General features: G+C 38.8%; 4 protein-coding genes across 8 annotated transcripts; 2 read left to right on the forward strand and 2 right to left on the reverse strand.

Moving 5' to 3' along the window:
- The first annotated feature begins 1,498 nt into the window (after nt 1–1,498).
- Nucleotides 1,499–5,193, forward strand: LOC119998790 (zinc finger CCCH domain-containing protein 30-like). 2 transcript variants are annotated; one of them, XM_038846222.1, is made up of 2 exons: nt 1,499–1,696; nt 2,578–5,193. In XM_038846222.1, the coding sequence occupies exon 2, from the start codon at nt 2,690–2,692 to the stop codon at nt 4,793–4,795; it is 2,106 nt and encodes a 701-aa protein (XP_038702150.1). In that variant the 5' UTR covers nt 1,499–1,696; nt 2,578–2,689; the 3' UTR covers nt 4,796–5,193. The 2 variants fall into 2 exon arrangements, with proteins under 2 accessions (XP_038702150.1, XP_038702149.1); XM_038846221.1 differs by having other exon boundaries at nt 1,499–1,691.
- Nucleotides 5,194–6,326: 1,133 nt separating this feature from the next.
- Nucleotides 6,327–8,576, reverse strand: LOC119998270 (putative pentatricopeptide repeat-containing protein At5g52630). The gene has a single exon (XM_038845553.1). It carries the CDS (start codon nt 8,489–8,491, stop codon nt 6,584–6,586), a length of 1,908 nt encoding a protein of 635 aa, XP_038701481.1. The 5' UTR covers nt 8,492–8,576; the 3' UTR covers nt 6,327–6,583.
- Nucleotides 8,577–14,570: 5,994 nt separating this feature from the next.
- Nucleotides 14,571–17,629, forward strand: LOC119999032. Of its 4 annotated transcripts, XR_005468335.1 has the most exons (5): nt 14,571–14,714; nt 14,838–15,028; nt 15,224–15,331; nt 15,422–17,320; nt 17,418–17,629. XR_005468335.1 is itself a non-coding variant. In XM_038846526.1 (4 exons), exons 1-4 carry the CDS (start codon nt 14,697–14,699, stop codon nt 17,078–17,080), a joined length of 2,016 nt encoding a protein of 671 aa, XP_038702454.1. In that variant the 5' UTR covers nt 14,571–14,696; the 3' UTR covers nt 17,081–17,629. The 4 variants fall into 4 exon arrangements, 3 of the variants coding, with proteins under 3 accessions (XP_038702454.1, XP_038702451.1, XP_038702453.1); XM_038846526.1 differs by having other exon boundaries at nt 14,798–15,028; nt 15,422–17,629; XM_038846523.1 differs by having other exon boundaries at nt 15,422–17,629.
- Nucleotides 17,630–17,944: 315 nt separating this feature from the next.
- Nucleotides 17,945–20,969, reverse strand: LOC119999071 (adenylosuccinate synthetase 2, chloroplastic-like). Its single transcript, XM_038846583.1, has 4 exons — nt 20,488–20,969; nt 19,152–19,844; nt 18,730–19,041; nt 17,945–18,345 (listed from the first exon to the last, which is right to left on the reverse strand). Exons 1-4 carry the CDS (start codon nt 20,767–20,769, stop codon nt 18,175–18,177), a joined length of 1,458 nt encoding a protein of 485 aa, XP_038702511.1. The 5' UTR covers nt 20,770–20,969; the 3' UTR covers nt 17,945–18,174.
- Nucleotides 20,970–21,258: the final 289 nt, after the last annotated feature.

A 21,258-nucleotide genomic window follows, 5' to 3' on the forward strand; every position in this document is an offset into this window, starting at 1 on the left:
GGAACGTGTCAATACTAATTTGATGGGCTTCAGCCCACAACTTCAAATAAGTAATGTTATCCATGAAGAATAATTTGGGATGGGCTTTGGCCAACTATTTTTATAGTTAGGCCCAAGCCTAGTCTAAATCCAAGGTGCTTTGCAAATGAGTCATTTTTCAGTGCAAAGCCCATAGATTATGGACCAGAAGACGAGCTACCTCGGACTTCTAGTTCATATATCTTAAGAGTTGGCATAAACAAGGAAAAACAAAGAGAAGTCAATTCTCAAGTTCATTTAGAGTGTGTTTGGATCGAGGGATTTGGGTGGAAGAAAAGAGAAGAGAAAGAGTGTTTCCTTCCAATCATTGGTTTGGATAGTTTATAAAAAATTAAGAGAAGAGATTTGAAGAGAATTGAGAGAAAGATTTCATTAAACTTTTATTAAAATATTTCCTCCAAAAAATGGAGTTATTTGGAGGGAGGGGAGGGGAGAGAATTTAGGTTGAATTTGCAGATGATTTGACCCGAAGACAAGGTTAAATTATTATTACACAAAGCGATAACTTCGTACTCCGGACGGTAATTTAGTTTTTTTCAGCTGACGAGTCATTCACTGCCACATCATCCATTTCTGGCCATTCAGTGATGTGCCGTGATCTTATTGGTTGTTAGATGAGGATAACGTGGAGTTGGTAATATAAAACGAATGCTCAGTGCGCATCGCCCTATTGGTTAGGAGATTCTATAAAAACCTGGTTATTGATAGGGATAGGTGAAAAATCAATTCCGGATGGGATAATATTATGTGTTTATGAAATATTTATATATCTGGACTCTAATCTGGATTGAATTTTGGACATATTTAATTGATCAAACTCGGATTGATTTAAATTCAGACAAGTAAAATCGGACAATAATTTATTCTTGATTAGGGTTCGTACAAGTAAACTGGACAAAATTACTATTTTTAAACCCATACCCCAATTTTAAACTAGATATTTTTTTTTGTTTAGACTCAAATTTCGGATATATAACTTATGTTCAAATTTGATTTAATACATATTGGACAAATTCGATCATCCCAATTGTATAGAGTTTTGCCACACCTAGTTATTGTAACTTTTGGTCAATAAATCATTTTCCAATTCAATAACTGAATATTCAAAACTTTCAACCTAAGAACTCAAAGTTTAAACTTGTTCAAATTTACATAATTGGATGTATTGCTAGACATTTCAGCTAGTCAAACTCGTGATTTTGTAGATAAAAAGTCATGAGTTTACAATTCGAACATTGAAGAATCTACTCGATTGTGTAAATTGAAATAATTTAAAGCTTTGAGTAAGTAAATTTGAAGGTTTGAACATTCGGTGACTGAATTAGAAAATGATCAAATTTTCGGTCATCACAATTACACTCAACCATCAAAACCCATAAAAAAGGCATAAAATTTTAATTTAAATAAATAATTTTTTATTTTATTTTTATTTTTTCATGAAAGAAAAAGAGAAAGCAGAGAGCATAGTAATTGGAGATGGAACTTGGAAGAACAAGAGGAGACCCTTTCTCTACCACTTCAAACTCCTCACAAGTTTACAACTTTTCTCTTGCTATCACTAAATCCTCTCACTTTCAGAGCTTCTGTTCCAGTTATGGAGATGGGTCGATTCTGAAACTCTCGAATTTCTCTCTGTATCTCTGCTTTTGCCAGTAAGGTTTTCGCTTCTATATGAGGACTACTACTTATATAGTTGTCTGATTCTGTGTAATTTTGTTGAAGAGGTCAATGAGTTCAGTTTGATCACATGTCGGAAGATCTTCTTCACGGATGTTCTTTCCTCTTTTGTTTTTTTCTTTTAGCTTTTTATCTTGTTTTATATTCCTTTTCTGGACTAAAAATTTCTATAGTTCTGCTTTCATATCAGATCTTCAACCTGTCCTTGCTAAATTTATGGACTTTGACTACTCTTGTTCCGTGCTTAGTAGTTTGATTGTGTTAGTTTTTGGGTATTTTTCTTTCTGCATCAAGTTTTCTTTAATTCCTGTTTGACTGCGGAGAAAATGGTGGGAATTGATAGGAAATGAGAAGATCCGATTTTGTCCAGTGTCATGATGGGTGGCCGAAGGAATTTGCCTCAATAACATCAAAGATATTCTCTTTACTTGGACTTGCTTGCAAATGTGTTTTCTTACTGCTTGTTCCTTTGCTTAGCCAGAAAATAACTGTGGCATAGTCGTAGGATAAGATTTTGGTGTTAATTTCCTTAGCCTGCAATCTTTCTGTGTTTGCTTTTGTTGAGTTTGGTTTTTGTATTTATGTGGAAAGCTTGAGAGAAAATGTTTGGTGAAGCCATTTGCCAAGATTTTTGTTGTTTTTCGTCCACAGCATAGCCTGGTTGAAGAATCTGAGAGAACAGTCATCAACCCAGCTTCTTCTTATGTTATTATATAGCTAAAGTTCAGTTTGCTTGTTTGTTGTGCATGGCTACTTGACGTTGTTCGGATCCTTTGTGGTACTTTAGTTTTCTCAAGTTGTTTGTGTCTTTTCATGTTGGCCAAGCTGCTGAGATCTAACATGTGATATCTTCATTTTCAGCCTTCTGTCTAACAAATGAGAGGATGTGCTGTGAATCTGAGGGGTTAAAGCCCAATCTGAAGATATTGTCTGTTATTCCTCAAGAAGAAAGTAGACACCCGAGCATATAGGCATGAATCACTTGACTGTTGAGACGGAAGATACATTTGCGAGCTTGCTTGAGCTCGCTGCTAACAATGAGACTGAGGCATTCAAGCGATCAATTGAGTGCAACCCATCATGTGTTGATGAAGCTGGACAATGGTATGGCCGGCAGAAGGGCTCCAGCCAGATGGTTAATGAGCATAGGACCCCTTTAATGGTTGCGGCTACTTATGGTAGTATAGATGTTATAAGATTGATTTTGTCCCTATCAGATGCAGATGTCAATCTCTCATGCGGTCTTGATGGAAGCACCGCCCTTCATTGTGCTGCCTCAGGTGGAGCTGTAAATGCTGTGGACGTTGTGAAATTGCTTTTAGCAGCAGGTGCTGATCCAAACTTGGTAGATGCCAATGGTCATCGTCCCGTTGATGTTATTGTTGTTCCTCCAAAGCTTCGAGATGTAAAGTCAACTCTTGAAGAACTCCTTTTGACGGATGGTTTTGTTAATGACAGCAAACCTAGGGAGTCAATATCCACTTCGAATTCAAATTCCCCACCTCTTTCACCTTCTTTGGAAAATGAGTCCTTGTCATCTTCTATGGATTTGGTGCTGAAATTGAGGATGGATGATGTCCCAATGGCTCCTGCATCAGAGAAGAAAGATTACCCTGTTGACCCGTCTTTCCCAGACAGCAAGAACAGCATCTACTCGACTGATGAATTCCGTATGTATTCCTTCAAAGTTCGGCCTTGTTCACGTGCCTACTCTCATGATTGGACAGAGTGCCCTTTTGTTCATCCAGGAGAAAACGCTCGAAGAAGGGATCCTAGGAAGTTCCACTATAGTTGTGTTCCATGTCCTGACTTCAGGAAGGGGGCTTGTCGACGTGGAGATATGTGTGAATACGCTCATGGGGTTTTTGAAAGCTGGCTACACCCAGCACAATATAGAACACGGCTTTGCAAGGATGGTGCCAATTGTGCAAGGAGGGTTTGTTTCTTTGCCCACACAGCTGAGGAACTGCGGCCCTTGTATGTGTCCACTGGCTCTGCTGTTCCCTCTCCTCGCTCTTGCAACTCTGGCGCTGCTGCCATGGATTTCGCTGCAGCCATGAGCCTTTTACCTGGATCTCCTTCATCAGTGTCTGTTATGTCTCCATCACCTTTCACCCCACCAATGTCTCCATCTGCCAATGGCATGTCACACTCTTCTGTAGCTTGGCAACAACCAAATGTTCCTGCATTGCATCTCCCTGGAAGCAATCTTCAATCTAGTCGATTGAGATCTTTCCTTAATGCTAGAGATCTTCGAGCAGATGAATTTAGCATGCTGCCAGGTTTTGATGTGCAGCAACAGCCGTTCATAAATGAGTTATCAAGTCTCTCTCAGTCATCTCTGTGCTCGTCACTGAATCGTTCTGGTCGATTGAAGATCCCAATGTCTTCAAATCTCGAAGACCTCTTTTCTGCTGAGAGTTCATCTCCCCGTTACTCCGATCAAGCGTTGGCTGCAGCCGTTTTTTCCCCAACACACAAATCAGCTGTTCTCAATCAGTTTCAGCATCAACAGAGCATGTTATCACCGATCAACACTAATTTTTCTCCTAAAAATGTTGACCATCCTTTTCTGCAGGGCTCTTTTTGCGTTCCCTCATCTGGTAGGATGTCTCCCAAAAATGTGGAACCTATCTCACCTATGGGATCTCGAGTTTCCATGTTAGTGCAACGCGAGAAGCAGCAACTGCAGCTGCGCAGCTTCAGCTCTCGGGAGCTTGGCTCCAGTTCTGCTGCCACTGTGGGCTCCCCTGTGAACTCCTGGTCAGAATGGGGATCTTCCAATGGGACACCGGATTGGGCAGTTAGTACAGATGAATTGGGTAAGCCCCGCAGGTCTTCTTCATTTGAGCTTGGCAATGGTGAGGAGCCTGATCTGTCATGGGTTCAATCTCTTGTTAAAGAATCTCTATCAGATATGAAAGAAAAGCTTGCACCACCTGATTCTGTGGATTCAATCATTGATTCTTTGGGCGAGGATCCAACTTTGAACCCACAAATGGAATCAGCTGATCATGCTATGCTAGGATCCTTACTTGAGCAAATGCAGATTGATCAGTTTGTGGCTCAGCAAAACTGAAAATCTTTTTTGTGAGTCGTAAGTTGGCGAACGACATAAGGTCTTGGAATTTTGTTGGTGGGTGTGGAAGGTAACAGTGACTAGGAGGAAAAATCGGTTATGAGGGATATTCATTTCATGATTAATTGTCACAACAGAATTCAGAGAAGGGTGAAAAACCTTCCTGGGTTACATTCAAAATGCTAATCCCAGGCAAGGTGTTTCTTTTTTTGGCCCTCCAATATTTTCAATTTCTATATTTCTAAAATTGTCTGTTGAATTATGCCAAGTGCTGAAGGTCCTCTGACAATATATATTATTCATTTCCACCTTTGGAACCAATGGTTTGGGTCATTGGGTGCTATCAATTGTGGAAGATGTTGAATATGAATAAAAGAATAATATGTTGATGATGAAAATGTTAGATTCTCACTTCTACATTTAGTGTAGATGTAGTTACCTCTCTTATCTTATACATACATTTGATTTTACTTAAGTGGGTGATTGGGAATCTGTACTGTGGTTCCAAATCCGAGTAGTGGGTATTTGATGACTGTTGGGATTTGGATGGAGTCACATGGATTCTTTCTAATCTTTCTTAGTGTGCAAGTGTAAGATAAATGTTTGTTTAAATTTTTTAATGCTTAGTTGTTTGTGGATCTTTAGGTGATTTGGAATTTTAGGATATTGATATTATGCTTCATGTGAGCATTATAGCTTTTAGATTACATCAAGGACGCATTGAGAGAATGATTAGATTCGCAAGTTGGCCTTTGAGATGATGGGGTTGGTCTATGGATTTTCCTTTCCTTGTCACTTTTCGCTCAAAGGGTTGAAGGGAGAGAGTGCATCGAGCTGTTCGCAAGGGCCAACTTGATCCTCAAGGATCCCATATGAGGGAACCCTAGGAGAGCCAAAGTTGTACAAGTATTGAAGAATGGAACGTATTGAAATATCATCATATGTGATGTGGTGGATGGAGACTCTTGTTTGTGTAATCAAGTGGTCATTGAAAGGGTTCAAAGATTCATATGAAGCTGAAGCATGGCAATAGGACAATACTCCTTTCATTCTGGTCTCTCTGTTATGAATGAGAGGGAATTTAAGGGTAAAGTTTGGTAAATCATCCTTTCTTTTCTTTATCATTTGGCATTTCTTTTCATAGAAAAAAACAAACAAGTTCCTAAGAAAAAGTGAAAGCAATGGGTCAGTGGCAGCTCCCACTCATCACCTTTCGGTGCATCTGTTGGACGGTCTTTTTTTTCTTTGCCTTCGCTTGCTGTTTCCAGGAAAACCTGAAAGCATAGCAAAATAAGTAAACAAAAGCATACACAGAATAAAAGTATGAGGGAATGTGAAAGGATCAAGTTCATAGAAGGTTTAGGAATAGACTTATCATTTGGTGGTTACAGCTGAACACAGAGTTCCATGACAGAAGAATCTGTGCTTTTGGTCATAATTGACATCTTCTTTTTCTATATTCCATATTAGGTTCAATTGAAGTTCAATTTAAACATTCTGAAAGTGAAATGCAAACAACTAGATTCATACAATACCACCAAGAATTATAATTCCACATTCAGCCAAGAGATTCATTACAAGAGTCCTTTGGAAAAACTATTGCCTTTCATGCAGAAGGACAAGGAAATAATAAAAGCATACAAGTGTATGGAAAATATTCAAGTATAGCAGACATGCCATTTTCTCTCTGAAAATTGAGAGAACTATCTACTTGGAACCTGGAACCCTGTAACCATTTGTCTAATAAATGCATTATACAGTTGGCTTAATTGGGGAGCCAGAATTCAGTCACCAATAGTCACCACACGAGCATTTCCCACCCTCAAACCGATGGAACCGGTTGTTATCCCTCACAATGATCGTTCTTCCAGAGCACTTGGACATGTACTTAATCGCGGTGTGACAATCACCACATACACGCAGGTTCTTCATAACCCTAATCGGCCTATCTGGCGGGAATGTAATGAGACCAAATGCGATGGCTAGTCTTTCACTGTGATACCTAATAGTCTGATTCTTCTCTTCACCATCCACTTCTTTCAACACAAAACTTGTGTCTGCAACATAGCCAGCTCTTTCCATTTCTTCTCCTAATTCCTCTAATTTCTGGTAAATTTCTTTGTTTTTTACATGACACCTATCCCCCGCTGCAAATGTATGAACTTTATTTCCCTCCTCAACCCAGCTCAATCCTGTTTCCTTCTTCATCCCTCTATCCCTAAGCATCTTTCGAGCTTTTGCTGCGTCGTCCCATCTTCCTGCAGCTGCATAAGCATTAGATAACAGCACATGCAGGCCAGAGCTCACAGGACCCAGCTCAAAGACTCTATCAGCTGCAAAGGCAGCCAATTCCGTATCCTTGTGTATTCGGCACCCTGTCAAAAATGCTCCCCACACGGATTCTGTTGGTTCTATTGGCATTTCCTTGATAACTGTCAGTGCATCCTGCAACTTTCCAGCACGACCAAGCAAGTCAACCATGGAAGCATAATGCTGTTCCCCCGGCTCAATTCTATACTCTTTCATTAGCTCAAAGTAATGTTGCCCTTGTTCAACCAGCCCTGCATGACTACAAGCATATAATACACACAAGAAAGTGATAAAATTGGGTCTCATCCCCGCACGTTCCATCTCTTCAAACAAATCAAAAGCTTTATCTGTGTGTGCATGCTGAGCACAAGCAATCAACATTGCATTCCACATGCCTAGATTCCTGAGAGGCACCTCATCGAAAACCTGATAAGCACCTTCAATGACACCGCATTTAGAATACAATGAAATCAAAGAACTACCTACAAAGCTTGAGGAAGCAAAACTCGTTTTCAAGCACAACCCATGTATCTGTCTTCCTAATTCAAGCAACGTGGAGTTTCCACAAACCCGAATCACACTCGAAAATGTGAAATCATTGACATCCAAATCCTCCTCCAACGCGTTTTTGAAAAGCTTCAAAGCTTCTTCGTCTTCACCTAACTGGGCATAACCGTATATCATCCCACTCCAAGAAACCACATTCCTTTCCGGCATATCATCAAACACTTTCCTCGCAACATTTATCTGCCCAGACTTCGCATACATGTCGACCAACGAACTGCCCACAAACACATCAAATTCATATCCAGTTTTAAGTGCTAAACAATGTATGGATTGACCAACATCATGCCGACCCAAAATAGCACACGATTTGGTCGCGCTGGGGAAGATATGATCATCAGGGCGGACATTATCATGCAGCATTCGACGAAAGTAATCAATGGCAAGGCAAGGTAGTTCATTTTGGGCGAAAGAGGAAATAATAGAGCTCCAAGTAGTGGATGATAGACGAGAACATTCATGGAATGCTTGGCAGGAAAGGAGAGGGAGTTGGGTCTTAGAGTAGAAATTGATGAGATGGTGGGAGATAAGAGGGAGGGACTGGAGTCCCGATTTGATGATGTGGGCATGGATTTGAAGACCCTTCGGAAGCGTCCTGGAGTGGGTTTGGGAGAGGAGGAGCTCGCAAATGTGTCGGTAGTTCAGTTCAAAGGAGGATTGATTCAAAGGGTTTAGCAGAGGTTTAAGCCTCTGTTGCTGAAAATTCACAAAGCTTTGATGGGTCAAAGAGTCTTGTGACGGTTTCTGGAGAGTGGGTTGTGGAATTGGCGAGGGCAGCCGCAGCGGTGCTTGGACTGGCGTCTCGCGGAGTTGATTGAGCATCAACGGCGAGTATGTTTGTCGCGATCCTTTGTCAAGGAGATGCTGCGTGCCTGCGACCCTCTGACTCTGAGGGTTGAAAACTCTGCGTTTGGGAACCTAACGAGAAAATAAAAAATTAAACATTTATAAATTTTTAATTTTAATTTAATTAAAATAAAAAATTAAAGTACATACTAATATATTGATGTTTCAGCACTTATTAATTCTAATTTAAAACTAACCAAATATAGGAGTCACAAAATTCTATCCGGTTCGAGTGACATAATTTGTGTGATTCGGATTAAATCAAATTCAAACATAAAGTTATATGTCTGAAATTCGGATCCAAACACAAAAAATTTATCAATTTAAAACCAAGTCCGGGTCCAAACATAGAAATCTTATTAGTTTACTTGTCTAACCCTAATCTAGATTAGGTTATTGTCTGAATTTAAACCAATCCGTATTTGGTTAATTAAGTATGTCTTGTTTATTTGTCTTGGACCCTGATCCATATTAGGTTATTATCTCCCTAATCCATATTAATTTATTATTCGGATTTAAATCAATATGTATTATTCGGATCTAATTCGGATTAAGGTTCGAATATGTAAATATTTCGTAAACACGTACTATTGTCCGACACAAAATCAATCTAAAACTGATTTTTTATCACCCCTAATCTAATATTCAGAGGATAAATAATATTCCTTTACGTATTTGTATTTATAAAATAATTGATCACTTCTATCTAAATCTATGTGAATATAATTAGACTTTATAGGTAATAGGACTAACAATATGAAAATCACGAGTAGTTCAATGACATTCATACATGTGGTATCTTATTAGAGGTCTCGAATTCTTAAAAAAAGATAAAATAGGACTAACAATATTGGTTGTTTTTTGCTTTCCATTGATGGCCTTTGCATACCAAATTATTACAGATAACGATGGGGTTTTATTAAAAAATGACCCCTGCTAATAAACATTTTTTAAATATAACCCTTCTTTTTAAAACACTTAAATCTGACCATTTCAGTTAAAGAAAAGACATAGATACCCTTTCACGTCTTTTTATGTACTTCCCTCTCACTTGCAACCCTAGAAATGATTTCCCTCCTAAAACCACTTCACTCTCTCTATGAAACCTCTCTCTCTCCTTCAAACCCAGTAAAACCACTCCATCTATACCTCTTTCCTTCAAACTTTGTCACAGATCTAGTGAAATCCATATGCCCAAACTCAAATCTTCAAGGTTGAAGTGTCGCAACGTCAAATCTTCGTAAGTTGTCATAGCGATGTCGCCCACAATGCTAACAAGCCTAAAGTCAGCAATGCAAGCTTCGTCTTCGTTCCCGTTGAACATAGAAGTGCTCATCGTCGTCTATAAGTGTCCCGCCTCTCATACAAAATATTTTCGTTGATAAATGCCTGTTTTTTTCGTTGAGAACTATATTTGCTTTCGTCGATGTGAGACAAAATTTTCGTTGGAGACTTCATTTGTTTTCGTTTAACTCAGACAATTTTTTCGTTGATAATTTCACGATTTCAATGAAGGGGGTTTCTCAACTAAAGACTTTAACCATGGGTAGATGCATGGCACAGAACATGGTTCGACCAGTCAAAATGAATAGGATGGTTACTACTTAAGTTTTGCTGAATGCTTAAATGAAATATTGAGTGATGTTCGAAATTTACCTATTACAAAGTTGATGGATCATCTGCAGTCTTTATTACAACGATGGTTTCATAAAAGACGATCAATCATTGTTGAAATGAAAGGCGAACTGATTAACTATTATGATAAAGTTTCAGAAGAAAGAAGGGATAGGTATGTAACGTAATTTATTTTTCGTTGATAACGTTGAGAATTTTAGTTGATAATCTATTTATTTCGTTGGGAATTTTGTTATTTTGGTTGACAAACTTTTTTGTTGATAATTATTATTTTCGTTTACTACTTAAATGTTTTCGTTTATAGTTAGTTTAATAGTATTTTCGTTGACAAATGATTTAGTTTATGTTATAATTTCGTTTACTACTATAATTTTATCGTTGATAATTAAAGTTTTTGTTAAATTGACAGGGCTACAGTCATGACTATGGAGCCTATTGGTATAAATACTTTTCTTGTGAAAGACGGTGATGTTGGAGGACAAGTGGATTTAGCCAACAAGCTTCATCTTCGTTCCCGTTGAACATAGAAGTGCTCACCGTCGTCGATAAGTGTCCCGCCCTTCGTACAAAATATTTCGTTGATAAATGCCTGTTTTTTTGGTTGAAAACTATATTTGTTTTCGTTGATGTGAGACAAATTTTTTGTTGGAAACTTCGTTTGTTTTCGTTTAAACTCAAACAATTTTTTCGTTGATAATATCACGATTTCAATGAAGGGGGTTTCTCAACCAAAGACTTTAACCATAGCTAGATGCATAACACATAACATGGTTCGACCAGTCAAAATGAATAGGATGGTTACTACTTAAGTTTTATTGAATGCTTAAATGGAATATTGATGGATGTTCGAAACTTACCTATTACAAAGTTGATGGATCATCTGCAGTCTTTATTACAACGATGGTTTCATGAAAGACGATCAATCATTGTTGAAATGAAAGACGAACTGATTAACTATTATGATAAAGTTTCAGAAGAAAGAAGGGATATGTATGTAACGTAATTTATTTTTAGTTGATGATCTATTTATTTCGTTGGGAATTTTATTATTTTGGTTGACAAACTTTTTTATTGATAATTAAAATTTTCGTTTACTATTTAAGTTTTTTTGTTTATACTTTAATAGTGTTTTCGTTGACAAATGATTTAGTTTATGTTATAATTTCGTTTACTACTATAATTTTATCATTGATAATTAAAGTTTTTGTTAAATTGGCAAGGCTAGAGTCATGACTGTGGATCTATTTAACAAGTATCCATGGGATATTTTGTCCTACAAGAAAACAATTAAGTCCTTGAACAATTGTCTTGTTGGTAGATCTGATAAATTTAAGGAGAAGAAAAATGATTATGAGTGGTACAATCTCTTGAGTTTCCCTTGGATTTTTCAATTGTTGGCTTATGAGGTTATTCCCAGTATTGCTGAACATTTTACCAACTGTCTTGATGTAAAAATGTTGCCCATAATGTCGAAGTGGCCATCAACAAAGACAACAAAATCCAAGACAGTCAATGATTTACTGGAAGACAAGGAGGTAAATATATTTTTTCTCGTTGATAGTGAGAATGTTTACGTTGTTAATGAGAATGTTTATGTTGACAATATAGATGTTTATGTTGATAATGTAAATTTTTACGTTGATAATTACCATGTTTACGTTGATAATATATTATATTTTAGTTGATAAGTGTATTATTAGGTTGATAATGATACAACTGATATTTTCGTAAGGCTCAGTTCAATTGAGCAGAAAATTTTGGCCCTCAAATCGACTCAGAATACATACAAGAAAGAAGAGAAGAAGACTGTAGAGGAGATTGTTGAAAAAAAAAAGAAAAAAAGAAATGAGGATGAAAAGAATGAAGGGATTACTTATATTGATGATCAGGAAAATGATATTGTATTTAACTGTATTTAATTTATATAACTCTAATTATTTAATTTCTATGTATGATATATTATATTTATCAACGAAAACAGTTATAGTAATAAACGTTACAAATAATAGTTATCAATGAAAAATTAAGAACCCTAAAAACTAACTATTAACGAAAACAGTTACAGTAATAAACCTTACATATAATAATTATAAATGAAAAATTAGTGACCCTAACAAATAACTATCAACGAAAACAGGTACAATAATAAACCTTACATATAATAGTTATCAATGAAAAATTAGTGACTCTAACAAATTGTGATATTATCAACGAAAAAATTGTCTGAGTTTAAACGAAAACAAACGAAGTTTCCAACGAAAAATTTGTCTCACATCAACGAAAACAAATATAGTTTCCAACGAAAAAAACAGGCATTTATCAACGAAATATTTTGTACGAAGGGCGGGACACTTATCGACGACGGTGAGCACTTCTATTTTCAACAGGAACCAAGACGAAGCTTGCATTGCTGACTTTAGGCTTGTTGACATTGTGGGCGACATCGCTATGACAACTTACGAAGATTTGACGTCGCGACACTTCAACCTTGAAGATTTGAGTTTGGGCATATGGATTTCACTAGATCTGTGACAAAGTTTGAAGGAAAGAGGTATAGATGGAGCGGTTTTACTGGGTTTGAAGGAGAGAGAGGTTTCATAGAGAGAGGGAAGTGGTTTTAGGAGGGAAACCATTTCTAGGGTTGCAAGTGAGAGGGAAGTGCATAAAAAGACGTGAAAGGGTGTCTATGTCTTTTCCTTGACTGAAAGGGTCAGATTTAAGTGTTTTAAAAAGAAGGGTTATATTTGAAAAATGTTTATTAACAGAGGTCACTTTTCAATAAAACCCATAACGATGGTACAGTTGGGAATCTTTCCAAATAACCACCACCTCATGATCATGATCATCATCAAATATCTTCACCTTTAGATATAAATTCAGAGATCACAATCTAGAAGACAAAAAAAAGAGAGACAATCTTCCACCTGAAAAGTCCAAGGCTCTTGTCTTCTTCCTGTTCCTGTTGCAGTTGTCGGTGGCATATAAAGAAACAGCATCATCATCATCATTAGCTAATCTTCACTTCGCAGTTCAAAAGAGATCTAAAATCCCAGAAAAAAACCCAACTCTCTGATCTCAAAATCTCTCCCTGTTTTTCTGATCTAGAACAGAGGGTTCTCTGTATTTTGTGGTACTGGTAGAAGAAGTGGTGGTGGTTGTAAGCAAATGTTGGACCTCTTCTTTATCGTGGGGTTCTCGGCGGTGCCTTTGACTCTCTACTTGCCGCCGATCCGGAGTCTGAGCTTGTTCGTGGAGGCAGTTGAGGTTATGATCCGGCAGACATCGGTCCTCAGGCTTAGGGTCTTCCATCGCCTGCGAGTCTTCTTCTCTCGCATCTTCAATCCTCTTTCTTTATCTCCGTAGACCAGACCAGACAAGACCCATTCGACTTTGCTGGGAATTGGGTTTTTCACTTTCTTTGATTCCCAGAAAGTTTTGGAGTTTTGTTTCTTCTTGTTGATTGTCATCTGCAATATCGGGATCAATGGAGCTTCTGTTAATTGTTCTGCTTCATTGGCAAAACAGGGGATTGAATTGTATGGATTGTATTGAGTTCAAATTAATAAACCATCATTTTTTTTAATTCCACCAAGAATTAGTTTGTGGTTAAAATTGAATATTGGGCACATATATATCTAATCCAATCGATTCTCAACTCTTATTAGTAAACCATGGTTAAACAGACTTTTGACTTCTGTTGACATTATTTTTGGTTGTAGTGACAATCAACACTAATATCCTACCGACATAATTTGGCCAAGTGGTGTATATGTACAAGTTTTGCACGTCACACACAAAAACGTGGTTTATGGGTTTAAGCATCAATGACGACGGTTCATTAAGAATGAATTCTTGTGAACTCGTGGCCTAGAGCGGAAAATATTATTGATATGTTTAGGTTTGGATTTCCAACATGGTATCAGAGCGAAACTCGGTCTATAGAAACATAACAAAACCCACAAGTGTGGAAGAGTCAAGACTAATATCCCACATCAGATCGACATAATCAAACTAAGTGATATATAAATAAATGTCTTGCACCTCTCACATAAGAACTGTTTTATAGGTCTGAGAACCAATGACGATAGTTCATGAAAAATAAATTTGTGCGAGCCCGTGACTCAGAGTGAACAACATCATTGATATGTTCGGGCTTAGATTTTCAACAATCACATCACAGTAGCCACACGGATTTCGAATAAAATGAGAGTCGTAAATTAAAGGTTTGTAGTATTGTTCTAAATTAAAACCAGATCAAAATGAAAAAGGAAGGAATAATCCGAAACCAAGAATTATCTGTTGTAGGCCCACATTAATTGGGCCGAAATCCAGTACATTGATGGGTAAATTTTTTGAAGGCCCAGGCCCAGTTACCTGAAACGAAATTAATTTCAAAAGAAAGGAGAGCAACTGACCCGAGGGAGGATGGTTGTGTGTCTCGTAAGCTTTCGTCCGATGGAGGTTGATGGGAGAAAGGGGAAGAAGAATTCGAAGGGCGTCGCATGGTACTGGGTGATAGAGTACTTTTCCACCCTAAAAGAAGTTGATGCCTCTATTTTACGCGGTAATTTCAAAATTCGATCCTTTTCTCATATTATACTTGAAATTTGAACTGTCGCTGTTGTTGATTTCGATTTTGGGATTTAGGGCTTTTGGGGTTTTTTTTTGTTGTTTGTGTTGATTGTAGAATTGATAGAACTGGTGCCTGGGACACATGATGAGGAATTAGGGGCAAAGACTAGGGAAGTGGTGGCGTTGAGGTGTTTAGAGGAATTGTTTGATCCTCTTCCGGATCCGGCAACTGTTGATGCTCAAGCTAATGGGCATTTCGATTTCTCTCGGGGGTTTGAGGAGGTCCTCACGTATATTCTACGACGGGTAATAAATTATGGATTTTGCTTTCATTTTATAATTATGCAGAGACTACTTATTTTCTTAAGCTAAATTGTATGTAACCATGTTGCTAAGGGTTATTATAATCGTAATTACATGATGGTGGTTGTTGAAGAAAGGTTTACCCGTCCCGTTTGGCATAATATGTGGTTCTGATGATTTTTTGGTTCTTGTTTTTAGGCATCGATTTCAGAATTGAAGTCGGGTGCCCCAGAGTCGTTAACAAGTTGTGCTATTCCTTTTATCATCCATAAAAGAGCTAGTATGGGTCAAGCTGCTCTGAGTAAGGTTAGTTTCCCTTGATTTTTTGTTGACAAATGGTTTCTGAAACTTCTGTTCTGTGAGTTGATTCTTTACTTGTTCACATCACTGAACCAGCTCAAAGATGAACTTGTACGAGGAACTCATCCCTTTGCTCCATACTTGAGCAAAGGTAGTAGACTTGTGCTTGCAAACGTGCAAGATAACGATGACATTGTTGCACTTCCTTTGAGGAGCCCCAGTGAGGCCAATGCTGATGACCAAGTTTCTGAGGTCCCAGAGCGTTTGGTTGATATGAACCTTGACAATGTGGATGGCAATGCTGATGTTCAAGTTTCCAAAGTTCAAGAGATCCACAATGGTGATGTGCAAGTTTCTGTGGTTCAAAAGAGCTTGATTGCTACAACCCATGACAATGTGGATGACGAGGCTGATGTTCAAGTTTCCAAAGCTCAAGAGAGCTTGTTGTATACTTCCTTTGATGATGGCAAAGGCAATGCTGATGCTCAAGTAAGCTTGATTGCCTTTGACAAGGTGGATGGTGATGGTGATGGTGATGCTCAAGTTTCTACAGCACAAGAGAACTTGATTTGTACTACCCTTGATGATGCCAATGGCAACTCCGATGCCCAAGTGGCTGAAGCTCAAGAAAGCTTGATTGATACAATCCTTAACAATGTGGATGGCAATGCCGGTCATCAAGTTTCTAAAGCTCAAGAGAGCTTGATTTATACTACTCATGATGATGCCAATGGCAATGCTGATTCCCAAGTGGTTGAAGCCCAAGTAAGCTTGATTCCCACAATCCTTGAGAATGTGGATGGAGCACAAAGACATGATATGCATGCTGAAGAGTTCTTTCCCCGAAAGAGAAAGAGCAATGATTTTCCTGATAAATATGTGGATGGACAGTCCCATGAAATTGAAAACCAAGGTGATCTGGATGGCCGGTATGATCACTATTTAGTTACAAAGAAGATCAGGCTGGATCCCTCTTGTGGTAATCAAATAGTTGCTGAGGCTTCCAAAGGAGTGAGGAAATATTCAGAACTTGGAGGCTTGGAGGAAAGTCGTTCTTTGGAGATTGGTCATGATGAGAGGCTTGGGCTTGTGAGTGATATTCATGGTAACAGTAACTTACAGCCTAATACTGACAAGGTGTCTCGAGGTGCATCTGGAAATGAAACCGATGATTTCCTCTCAGTGGGTGTAGTCAGTGACGGTGATCTAAGAGCGAGCAGTGTTGTACCCGCTTTGAAAACTCAGAATATTGATAGTAACTTGCATGAGATTGAGCCTGATAATACCATGGAACATCTTCCTAAAGAAGATACCGAATTTGATAATGATGGATATGATAATGAGGGGCTCAAAGTTTCCGAGAAAGAAGGAAATATCTTCAACTCTCCCTGCAAAGTAAATCATGGATCTTCACAAGTATCTGAATCGCCGGTACTAAATTTCTGTGTAAAGTGTAACAAGGAGGGTTCACTATTAGTTTGTGGCAGCAGTGATTGTTCCTTGGGTATTCATGAGAGCTGCTTGGGTTCCTCGGTTAAATTTGATGATCAGGGTAACTTTTACTGCCCCTTTTGTGCATATTCTCGCGCTCTTTCTGAGTACCGTAAATGTACGGAAAGTGTCTCCTCGGCGAAGAAGGAACTTAATGCATTTTTTAACATGAACGCAATTCACCAACCAAAGGAACATGCTGAGAAGTTATACAGAGGACAAAGCACCACCATCCTAGATAGTACAAACCAAGGAACATGCTGAGAAGTCACAAGGGCAAAGCACTATCGTTCTGGATGACAACACAGGAAAGATTGAGCGCACTTGAGGAACTCAGGAAAGTGAAAAGGATTAATGTGGTCATAACTCATAAGCTTTGTGTATGACATTTTGCACCCTGTCTCGATCTCAGTATGTCACATTAGAAGTGAACGAAGTTGATTATTGGCACAGCTCCTCATGAAAATGGAAGGAAATCCAAAGGTGGTTTAAGATCATCCATTGGTAAGAGTCGCCTCTTTACTCGTTATTGATCTGGCTCAGATTTTGAAAGTTTCTTAAGGTCCTATAAGCATTTTGGACTGTTTTGGTACTTTTGCAGTTCTTAAGCATTATCATCATCAACGAGGAGTGATCGTATCCACTCTATGCATACTACTTGGTGCGTGCTTCAGAGTTGGGGGTTAATGGGAGTTCAGGGTAAATGCCAATTAGTATGGGTGTGGAAGTGTTAGGATTGTATCATATCTTGTAAGACAGTTAAATGCTGTAAAAACATGTAGCTTTTGTGCAGAAGTCTTGGATTTGATCATCTCCCAGTGCTGCTTTGAACCACATTTGCATGGTTATGTGTCTGATCTTTGCCATTTTAATTAGGGTAAACCATGACCATTTCATACTAAGTTACTTGGCATTGTAATCTTAATGCACTTGCAGGCCTTAACTTGCCAGTTTCTATGGAATGCATATTATACTGAGAGAGAGAGGGAGAGAGGACATGAGCCATGGGATAAAGTCATAAAGGTGAAAAGAGTCCCGGGTATCAGGTTGCGAATGACAGGAAAACATGTGAAACAGGGCTCGTGAAAATGAAAATTATGAGGTGGTTGGTAAAAATCTGGATTCATGTAGATTAAGAGCCTATTTCATAACTGTCATTGGCAAAATAAAGAGCCTATTCCATCATCTATGTAGACCGATGAAAGAGTTCCTATTTAAGTCAAAATCACTGCAAACACTATCTCAATCCAATCACAATTTCCAAAATTATATGGATAAAAAAACCATATTCAGCTATCCCCAAATCCACCAGAATTCCAAAAATCGTAAAAGAACATGAAGAAAAAAGAAGAAGAAGATCATTTGAATATAAGGGCATCGCGCCCAGGCCCAACGCCCATGTAATGAACAGGTACTCCGACAAGTTCTTCAATTATTTCCACATACCGGCGTGCAGCCTTTGGAAGATCAGAATACTTTCTGATGGAAGAGATATCGCTATTCCACCCTGGTAACACTTCATATTCCACCTGCAAACATGATCAAAACACATAAACCAGTGTGAGTTGTCAAGAAGTCCCACAACAAAACCACAGTTTTAGAATGAAGGTATCAACATCAGGGTCTCGAAGAAGTGAACCATGGTAGGTTCTGTTTCCTCTTTATGTACGCCGACAACCATTATTCAATGTAAATGACTCATTTCACCGAGGTTCACATCCTTAAGATTCAAGTTCTAATCCCGCATCGCTATTTTAAAGTGTTTATTTTGCTGTGCTTTCAGTCTGATGTCCAATGATGGACGTCACCATACAAGTTTCTCCTTGCGTGGCCACAGGGAACTTCCACATACCCAAGCGACAACTTATAAAATTCAAAGGACGCAAAAAAACATTGTCTTAATATCCACTTGCCTTTATTTGCTCAAGTAGGCGAAGATCTGCAGGAAATGATTTCACCAGTGTACCATCAATCTGTTTATAAGCAACTCCCAGCCGAATTTCGGACATATCCGACAAAACATCCAATTTGGTGAGATTGAGAGAAGAAAAACCATTAATCTGACAACAATACTTCAACGCAACCACATCCAGCCAGCCACAACGACGAGGACGCCCTGTAACAGTGCCGAACTCCTGCCCAGCTAATCTAAGAAGGTCACCCTCTTGACCCAAAATTTCTGTTGGGAAAGGACCTGAACCTACTCTCGTAGTATATGCTTTCACCTGCACAAAAAGATTCCAAGTTAAAAGCTGAATGGTGCTCAATGTTATCTGTGGAATGGGTAAGAGTTTGTCTAATGGGTACAGGGACAAGCAAAAAAATAACTACTTACCACTCCAACTATATCACCCACAACCCTAGTAGCAATGCCAAGACCAGTGCAAATACCACCTGCTGACGGGTTAGAGGAGGTTACAAAGGGGTAAGTTCCAAAATCAATATCTAGCATGGTTGCTTGACCACCTTCAACCAAAATCCTCTTCTTTTGTGAAATTGATTCGTTCATGAAATGCACAGTATCGGCTATGAAAGGCTCCAACCTTTCAGCATATCTCTTGTATGCTTCAACTTCTTCCCTGAGCATTTCTGGGCCATAGTTAAAACCTGGGAATCTTGAAGCTGCATCTGATAATAAGACATCAAGCTTCTGTGGAAAAGTATCCATATGCCTAAGGTCACTTACCCTTATGCCATTACGGATCACCTTGCTTGAGTAACAAGGTCCGATTCCGCTCTTGGTAGTGCCTATCAATGATTTAGCAAGCTCAGCTTCTCTTAGCGCGTCTGCTACTTGATGAAAATCAAATAACAGGTGAGCGCGGTCAGACACCAGTATTCTTCCCTTACAGGAGACACCATTTGATTCCAAGCCATCAATTTCTTTGAAAAGACCAGGCAAATGTACCACAACTCCATTCCCGATGACGCAACGAGTTTCTTCATTAAGGATGCCAGAGGGAACAAGATGAAGGGCAAATTTCTTTCCTTCTGCATTATAGATGGTGTGCCCAGCATTTGCTCCTCCCTGACAACAAATAATGGTAAAACTTATAGTCTAACAGAAAAGCTTTACAATTGTGACGGAAAATTCCCACAACAGAGATTTGATACAAGGGCCATCGGCAATCCTGTAAAACCCATAAGAAGCGTTAGAAATTCCTTGACCGAAGGAATTCCGGCCAAGGAAGCTTCAACGATCATGTCAGTCATGTGTTTTTTCTTAAATAAAAGTGTAATATTCTGTGAGTGAACTCTCCCCTTTTACCTGATGTCGAAGACATCCTTCTATTAAGATTAGCTGTTTCGGATTTATTGTGATAAATGATGCGTGTCCAGGAAATTAATTAGGAGGTGATTGATGGAATGTAAGCTACAAAGGGTATTGACCAAGTAAACTAATGACGCTGGATTACATTAGATGCAGACTGATTCGAGCTATGAGCCGGAGCAGAGGTGGATGGACGACAATATTCGAGAAGATAAGAGTTTAGATTGGTAACATAAGGGTTAATGTCGACGATAAGTAATCGTTTCCTCTGCAACTCACATACAAAAATAATCAGTTCATACCCTCTAAAAGCAAGAAACCTTCTGAATTACTAGAGAAAGATGGGTTCTATAGCTAATATTAGTAATGGATATGAGATGGTATAAAGAGGGGACCCGACCTGACAGCGGGCAACTATGTCGAAATGTTGAGCCAAGATGTCGACGAGTTTGCCTTTGCCTTCATCGCCCCACTGACAACCCAAAACCCCTGATACCTGACTCAGTGACTCAATTCGACTCAATCTGTCAGACTCTGCCGAGAACGTCACCGCCGAAGAGGGTGATGAGGAGGACTTCACGGAGCAAACAACAAAGTTCCTGTTGAAAGTAATCGGCCGCTGTCGATGGGTCAACTTGATAGAGCTGCTGGACTCCAGCGCCAGAGAAGAAGAGAGGTTCATGGTCGTACTCCTTACTACTCCTTAACAGCCAGCAGTAGAAGCTGAAAATCAGAGAATCAGACAGAGAACAAGAAAGTTTCGATCTTTTACGATTTTTCTTTAATGGGTTCGACCGACTACTAGTAGTGATCATGACAACAAATGAGAAGGGAACGAATGGCAGTGATGGCGTTCTACACACTTCTCTCACCTAACGCACTCATATTTACAAAATAAAATATGCAGCGAAAATCCCATGTCATATACAAACAGAATTCTAGCCTTCAAGGATGTGAACTATACTAACCTGTCAACTCTCATGAAGAAAAAATCCGTGCAGACCCGTGACAATATCCTTGCCTGTCCACCTCCCGAAGAACAAATTCATGCAGACTCGTGACAATAACAAGCTATGCACAGGACTAACCCTCGATCCGTCATTTACCCGGTTAAAAAAGTCCAAAGGGAGACAAAAATCTCCAAACTAGAAAAGCTAATATGTTAGAACAC

Source organism: Tripterygium wilfordii, chromosome 5 (assembly GCF_013401445.1).
Source record: "Tripterygium wilfordii isolate XIE 37 chromosome 5, ASM1340144v1, whole genome shotgun sequence".
Classification (NCBI taxonomy): domain Eukaryota; kingdom Viridiplantae; phylum Streptophyta; class Magnoliopsida; order Celastrales; family Celastraceae; genus Tripterygium; species Tripterygium wilfordii.

Coding starts and splice junctions, on each gene's coding strand:
- LOC119999032 (XM_038846523.1), top strand. CDS start 14,576: ATGGTTGTGTGTCTCGTAAGCTTTCGTCCGATGGAGGTTGATGGGAGA. Junction 15,029..15,223: donor TCACGTATATTCTACGACGG/GTAATAAATTAT, acceptor TCTTGTTTTTAG/GCATCGATTTCAGAATTGAA. Junction 15,332..15,421: donor GTCAAGCTGCTCTGAGTAAG/GTTAGTTTCCCT, acceptor TCACTGAACCAG/CTCAAAGATGAACTTGTACG.
- LOC119998270 (XM_038845553.1), bottom strand. CDS start 8,491: ATGCTCAATCAACTCCGCGAGACGCCAGTCCAAGCACCGCTGCGGCTG.
- LOC119998790 (XM_038846222.1), top strand. CDS start 2,690: ATGAATCACTTGACTGTTGAGACGGAAGATACATTTGCGAGCTTGCTT.
- LOC119999071 (XM_038846583.1), bottom strand. CDS start 20,769: ATGAACCTCTCTTCTTCTCTGGCGCTGGAGTCCAGCAGCTCTATCAAG. Junction 19,845..20,487: donor ACATAGTTGCCCGCTGTCAG/GTCGGGTCCCCT, acceptor ATTTGTTGTCAG/GGAGGAGCAAATGCTGGGCA. Junction 18,346..18,729: donor GCCTACTTGAGCAAATAAAG/GCAAGTGGATAT, acceptor TCATGTTTGCAG/GTGGAATATGAAGTGTTACC.